At 50.3% G+C, this 7651-nt stretch overlaps 1 protein-coding gene across 1 annotated transcript in view; it reads left to right on the forward strand.

Moving 5' to 3' along the window:
* Positions 1–7651, forward strand: part of LOC102753992 (HLA class II histocompatibility antigen, DRB1-4 beta chain) — a 10142-nt gene that overhangs the window by 714 nt on the left and 1777 nt on the right. Inside the window, exon 2 of the mRNA XM_006769132.2 lies at positions 5772–6041. Coding sequence (XP_006769195.1) covers positions 5772–6041 — 270 coding nt within the window. The remainder of the gene's footprint in view (positions 1–5771; positions 6042–7651) is intronic.

Here is a 7651-nt window from a genome sequence, read left to right on the forward strand (position 1 = left end):
CTCTCTCTTCCTCCTGTGGAAAGCACAAGGAGCTGAAGCAGAGATGCTGAGTACTGGGAAGGACCCTACAGATGAGAGGCATCTCCTGAATGGCTGGCAGGTTAGTGCTCATGAGGGATCTATGTTGAACCTTCCTGTACCATCAGTTCCTCCTACATCTCCCCTTCTCTGGCCTGAGCCCACAAATAGGGATTCAATTAGTAGAGATAAATGATATGAAATTCTGTGTTTTTAAGTTAAAAATAGTCAAATGTTAGCAATTTCATATGTTCAAGTTATACACCTTGAGCATGAGTAGAGACAGAGAGTGAGGTTGCTTACATCCCATGGGGCTGAAAGTCAATAATCAAGTCAAGGGAACTCATTGGCCTCCTGGAGTCTTGGCCCCGATACCACAGTCCATTCATTGTGTCCTCTACTTCCCTTAATGAGCCGTGTTTGGTTGTCTCTACTTCCAGGTCCTTCCTATTCTTTCCCCAGCTATGGCATCACCACTCCTGAGATCCCAAAGTTCACACAGGCCCTCAGCCCTGGAACAGATGCACAGACAAGATAAAATGTAGTGATATTTTCCCTCTTTCTTTACCTGTGATGTTTCTTCCAACTAATAGGAGGGGAATGAGAATGAGTCTCTGAATTTCTCACAGAAAGCAGAGGGAACATAACGTGTCATCTGAATAAAAGTGTGTGGGAGCTTGAGCCCTTGCTGCTTTCTAAGGTCCCCACAATGATCAACTCCCATAGCCTGAGTTCATTCATTAGACCACAGGCATTTATCTGAGTGACTGTTACACACTAGGCTCTGTTCTAGACTCAGAGAAGTCTATCCTATATAATAAAGAGGTAATATGCAAATTAACCCTCAGAAGATGGCTGTTTATGACCAGGCCAGCAGCGGGGTTAGTGAGGGATGACCAAATGACTGAACAAGCAGGCTGTGTGGGGCAACCAGGCCAGCGGGGGAGCAGTGAGGGGTGTCCATGTCAGTGGGGGGTTGGGGGGGAGATAGTTGGGGGCAACCAGGCAGGCAGGAGGGGCAGTAAGAGGTGACCAGGCTGCCAAGGGGGGCAATTAGGGGCAACCAGGCCAGTTAGTGGCAATCAGGCCAGCATGCAGAGGCAGTGCGGGGCGATCAGGCCAGCAGGGGAGTCAGTTAGTGGAGACCACAAAGGCAGGCAGGTGAGTGATTAGGAGCCAGCAGTCCAGGATTGTGAGAGGGATGTCTGACTGCTAGTTTAGGCCAGATCCTCAATCAGGCCTAAACCAGCAGTCGGACATCACTCAAGGAGTCCCGGATTTTAGAAGGTGCCGGCTGGGCTGAGGGGACCCTCTCCACCCCATGCATGAATTTTGTGCACTGGGCCTCTGGTTTGAATATGATAGAAAGTCACCTTTTACCCTGGAACTTAGCTAACCCCAGGGGAGAAAGACAATAACCCAATAGTATTTTATGGGGACTCAGAAGGAATTAAAAGGGTCTCTTCTTGAGGATCCTGTGTTCTGTCCTCAGCAGAAACTATGATGTTGGTGCCTCTCCCTACTCTGTGAGATGTATTAAGGGGCCTCCCCCACCATCTCCTTTATTTCTCCCTGAACCCCTTAAAAAAGAAAAAGTTCAGAGCAATAATTGCTTTAAAAAAATACCCAATGGTTATAGACCATCGGTTCAAGTGGTTAGGGAGCTCTCCCTGAGAAAGTGACATTTGAGACCCGGATAATGAGAGAAGCCACCGTGACAAGATCTAGGGGACAAGTGTTCCACGGAGAGGAGGAGGGGGAGTCCAAAGTTTAGGGTCAACCAGGGCAGGGGGTGTATGTTTGTGAATGTATATGTATGTGTTTGTATATTTGTAGGTATATGGAAGTGGAGGATGTCACAGAGAGAGAGAGAGATTGTGTGTAGCAGAGAAGAAAATTAGAAGGGCTGAGCATAGAGGACCAAAGACCAATGAGAGCAGAGGAGACTGAGAAGGGGTGCAGTGTGTTGAGGAAAACTGAGAGAAGGTGATGCAGGGCGGTGAGGGGAAGTAGGTTTTTCCAAGAGGGAGTGGCCAGGTGTGGTGAGAACTGCTAGGAGGCAGGGAAGTGAGAACATGCAGAGCAGTGAGCACTGGGTTTGGTGGGTGTGAAGTTCACAGACAGTGGAGTGTATGAGATGGAACCTGATTGGACCTTTTGAAGGGATGACAGGAGCTGAAGTCTTGAGGGAAGATTACAGGTGCCTCTGAGCAGCGACCTCAGGGAGACTGTGCGCTGGGCTCAGGGAGTCAGCTGGACCTAAAGCATAAGAACAAAGGAGCCTGAAGGGAAGCTGGGGGACGCGAGAACCAGAGATGCTCAGTCATCAGCGAGGAGCCACTGGAGTGACCTTGAAGGCAGAGGTGACTGGTTATGAAAGCCACCAATTCCACAGCCACTGTTTATTAGTGACCAGAGCAGACAGTCACCACCTGGGGAGGAGGGTGGAGTCATGGACAAGACAAATCTGGTCCCTGCGGCATGGAGCAGCGTCACATGGGCAGTTACTGTGCACCAGGCCTGCATCTGAGTGTGTGACTCTCATAACCATCCTGTCTCACCTGCAGCAATTACAGGTGTAATCACCCATGGAATCTGATTCAGAGAGTTTAAGCAACTTACCCAGAGTCACACGGTTAGTTGTAGAGCCAGGTGACATAGTCTAGGTCTCAGTATCTAGAAAGTCCTCTCCTACATCAGCATTGTCCTTTCATAGTAGCTGCATGTATATGCCGTTATTATACAGACACCAATGTTTCTGTCCTTATGTTCAAAATGATATTTAGTGATAAAATTAATTAAAGACAATTGCCAAATGGTGATGGAGACATTATTTGCTCTAGTAAGTTAAGGAATAGAAAGATCTTGTGAGCATGCATTCCTAGGAGTTATAAGAATTAAAATAGAAGGGTACTTACTGAGTGCTTATATGATCAGCATCAGAAAGAATCACTGTTCAATCCCACACTTAACAATATTTGTGAGAACTACAGTATCAGTAAATCCATATCAGAGATAAAGAACAAGGCCCATGGGCGTGACAATCTGACCCAGTGGGAGCTCATGTTCTAATTTAGGTTCCTCATTCTAGAGCCTGGGCTCCCACCCCCACTGTGAGCAGGGGCTTGGCTGGGTCTGACTTGCTGCTGAGATTTCTGATGTTCCCATGGGCCAGCGTGTCTCAGGGTTGGGGGCAGCAGGTGCAAGGGCTGCCAGTTCCAATACACAGGAGGAATTTACATCCATTTTGCATTTCCAAATTGAAAAGTTCCATACGGGCTCACACTGAGTCCATACGGGCTCACACTGAGAACCACTAAGAAGTTTAAGTGCACGCCTCAGCCTCAGATCCCATCAGTGGGTGGGCTTGTGTTGCCAAAGGAAAGAGAGGATGCCTGATTTAAGCTGAATTTCAGAGAAACAACAATTATTTATCTGAAATTCAAATGTAATTGGGAATCATGGATATTTATTTGCTTTATCTGGCAGCCTTTCAGTTGGGCCCATTAGCATGGCCTGATACTGCTGAGCACACAGACTACAGTGAACAGCAACTCACACATGTTTATTTTCAGCTTCTCATGTGTCAGGAAGGTGCTGGAGAATTTGTGAAAAGTTACATAGACTGAGTCTGAGCAGAGTGCCCTCCCCTCTGCCATCACTTCTACGTGAAGGTCTCCACCTAAAGCTGGGACCTGCTCCTGTTTGTAATCTGTCTCTGTGAGGGGGTCATCTCAGCTGCTCCCCTTCTGAGGGACCTGTCTATAGAAATGAGAGTCCACATCTGGCCAAGGCTGGTACCCTGATGCCTCCTGGTATTACTGGGAGCAGGAGGGGGTTAGAAAGTGAGTTAGTTGGGACTCTGAATGGGAATCAAATGGCCGCGGCTGTAGCTGCTCCTGTAGACAAGCAGTGGGCCAGTGGCCGGGAGATTAAGAAAGAAGACGATGTGGAGGACAAATGACGATGTGGAGACAAGCAGTGGGCCAGTGGTTGGTTGCGAGGCAAAGAAACAGGTAGATCTTGGTCCTGAACAGATTTATTTTCCAGGAAAAATAGTCAGCACTGGGACCAGATTCCTAATGAATATAAATTCCATACAGACCAGGCCTTTCCACAGACACAATATTGGCTAAATTTTTATTGTCATTTCCAGCTGCTTCATAATCAAAAGTGGCTTTTGCCCCCAGATTTTTCAGAGGGTTCACCAGCCCTTCCCCCTCTTCTTACCCCTGGAATGACTGCAATGGGGGTTTCTGTGACAACTGGTGGGGATGCCGAGTGCAGCCGACTGTGTACAGAACACCCACCCCCACCTCACAGAATCATCTGGTCCAAACATCTACAGCGTTGAGGTTGAGAACACTGCTGGACACCGGCTGTTTTGAAAATTCTAGACTCACACTTTATACACATGCACCGTCCAATGCAGCTCTTTACGGTTTAGTTTAGCTCACTTCATTACCAAACAAAACAAATGGGCAAATACCAGATAGTCTACTCTTGATTTTCCAGGTGACTGAAGAGCTGGGCACCCTCCAACCCTCTAAACCAGGGGTCCTCCAACTACGGCCCCCAGGCCACATGCGGCCCGCAGAAAACATTTCTCCGGCCCGCCGGGTGTTTTTGCCGCCGCTGCCTGTCCTGCTTAGCAGCCGACTCGTCCCGGGCCCGCAGTGCGCATGTGTGGAATGTCTGAGGGACAGTGAACTGGCCCCCTATTTAAAAAGTTTGAGGACCTCTGCTCTCAACAAACGAACAAACAAACAAACACCAGACACTTGTACAATTTCACCACTTCCTTGTTGAATCCATTCAATTAATTGAATTTTAAAGCCTTCATTGTTATTATTTCCTTACTGTTTGTCAAAACGTCATGAGCTGTGGTCACTCATCTCTGCTGACCTTCCACGTCTCCCCTCCATGAGTCGTGCATCGTGGGGCGCCCCCTGTCCTCAGTCAGGCCTCCCATTCTGCAGGGACTCTCTCCACTCCAGCGATGGGGTCAGAGCTTCCATCCACCCCCTGCTTCAACCACAGGTGTGCTCTGGTTCTCTGCGCCTCCTGGGTTGGACATGCAGGAAAGAGAGGGCGCCCTATTGGGATTAGGGTGTAACCCCTGATCCTCCTCAGTGCTCTCCCTTACATGCAGCAGAAGCCCCCCTAACTCACCCCCAGGCTCTCAGCACCCGCCTCCTCCAGCCTCCTGTCCCCTCCCCCTCAGTGTCTGGGCTCAGTGCCTGTTCTCTGGGTTCCCAGGAAGCACATGGGTTCTCTCAGGCTTCACAGGTGGCATTGCCTTCACCTGAGATGTGTCCCCTCCCCACATACAGTGACCTTCCCCTACATCCTGTCACTCAGAGGCCCTGGCCCCGCCCCTGATGGGACTTGGGCCCTGTGGTCCCTGCTCCAGGTGCCCCTTTCCTGCCATCTCCCTCCTGTGTGGATGGCTGTGGTTGGGCTGTGATGGACACTTTGGTGAATTCTAAGCTGCAGAGCGGAGGGCGATGCCCAGTTTCCAGCCTGGGTCCCGGGCAGCTGGGGCCTGGCACGAGGTCCCCTTCCCAGGGGGTGACAGGAAGAGGCTGGTGTGGGGAAGGGAGAGGCTGGGGGGGAGGCAGAGGAGGGGCCCGGGCGCTGGCAGTGCGGGTGCTGGGGTGCCGGATCCTATGTCCCCACTGCCTGGCACCCTGCAGTAGTAGGCAGCGTAGCTGTCCTCTCACCAGCGTGACGGGTCCTTCCTGTCCCTGCAGCAAATTTCCTGGTGCAGCATAAGGGCGAGTGTCATTTCTCCAATGGGACCGAGCGGGTGCAGTACCTGGACAGATACTTCTACAATGGGGAGGAGTACGCGCGCTTCGACAGCGATGTGGGGGAGTTCCACGCGGTGACCGAGCTGGGACGGCCTGACAACGAGTACTGGAACAGCCAGGAGGACCTCCTGGAGGAGAAGCGGGCAGAGGTGGACAGATACTGCAGACACAACTACTGGTTGTGTGAGGGATCCCTGGTGCAGCGGCAAAGTGAGCGCGGGTGAGGTGGGGCTGGTGGCGTGGGGGAGGAGGGTGCGCACACAGGGCTGTGAGGAGACACCTGTGAAGGGCCTGAGGGAGGCTGTGGGGACCCTGAGGTCCTGTCCTGTGTAGGGCGTTTCTGGGGGTGCCCAGCCATGTCCAGTCGGGGGAGGGTTTGGGGAGCAGAAGGAAGGAGGGAGGAGGAGGTGTGAGGACCGAGGAGGGAGTCTGTCTGTCTTGGCCAACCCACCCCCCTAACCCTGAGCCCCTGGAATAGGGGTGCTGGGTGCACAAGCCTTTCCCTGGGCAGAGCATCAGGCTGGGTGTGAGGGGCAGGGCCTCCGAGGCACCTCTGGCCTCTCTGAGCTCCTTTCAGGTCTCAGTGTCTTGTTCCCCCCTCAGTGCCCTGTGTTTACAGAGGGGGTGATGGTGAGCCAGGGTCTAATTATACTTTTGTTACATAACAAACTGATGTCACATCTACACAGGCTGACAGCATTTAAGTAATTCCATGTTAACTGTTTAGAGTCCTGACAATTTGCCTTATATTCTATTTTGTTAAATCTTTTTACATTACCACCAAATCTCAGTTGAAATTTTGTTTTTTATTTTAGATTTATCCTTCTTTGATTTCTCAGGTTCTTGAACATTTCGATGTATGTACTGGCTAATGATTGTTCCTGAACTAAGAATGGCCTATTGCCCATCACCCCAGGGGTCCAGAACTTTAATGACTGATTTTCCAGATTCTCTAGGCAGCAAGATGGACACGTTACTAACATGGATTTAGCATTTTCTGCAGCTTCTGGCTTGTGTTTTCATTCTGTTTTATTACTTTCCACGTTAGGAATTTAAACATCTTTAACCTAATGAAATGTACTGCAAAGTTACTAGCAATGATTTACCATCAATCTTAAATCTACCCTTTTGGTCACCTTTCTCTTCCTCCTCCTCCTGCTCATCCTCCTTCTCTTCCTTCTCCTACTCCTCCTCCTATTCCTCCTTCTTCTCCTCCTTCTCCTCCTCTGCTTTTCCTTCTCCTCCTTCACCTGCTCCTCTCCCTCCTCCTCCTCTCCTTACTCTCCCTCCTCCTCCTCGTCCTCCTCCTCCTCCTCCTCCAATTCTGTATTTATTAAGCCTGGTCTCAGGCAGGAAGCACACATATTAATGAGTCCCAGACCCTGCCCTGAGCTCAAATGTCAGATTGAAAAGAGAGAAAATCCTCCTATCTAATAATAGACAAACATAGTAATTAACCGTACCTCCAACATGCTTCCCATTGGCTAATCAGGGTGATATGCAAATTAACTGCCAACCAAGATGGCGTCTGGCAGCCAGGCAGCTGAAGCGAACAGGAGGCATGCTTGCTCCAGTGATGGAGGAAGCCAAGGTTCCCCGCCTGCCACCGCCCAGCTCTGAGCTGCACTCTAAGAAACAATGTTGCAAATATAGAAGCTACACAAACCCCAGAAACCTGCTTTCAGCCAGCCAGTCCTCAGAGCTGGAGTTGAAACAGTGTTACAATTATAGAACCCAAACAAACCCAGATACCTGCTTTCAGCAGCCGAGGTCTCAGAGCTGGAGCCAAGCCTCAGAGCTAAAGCCGGCTCTCAGGTCCA

This window comes from Myotis davidii, unplaced genomic scaffold (assembly GCF_000327345.1).
Source record: "Myotis davidii unplaced genomic scaffold, ASM32734v1 scaffold4, whole genome shotgun sequence".
NCBI classification, from domain to species: Eukaryota; Metazoa; Chordata; class Mammalia; order Chiroptera; family Vespertilionidae; genus Myotis; species Myotis davidii.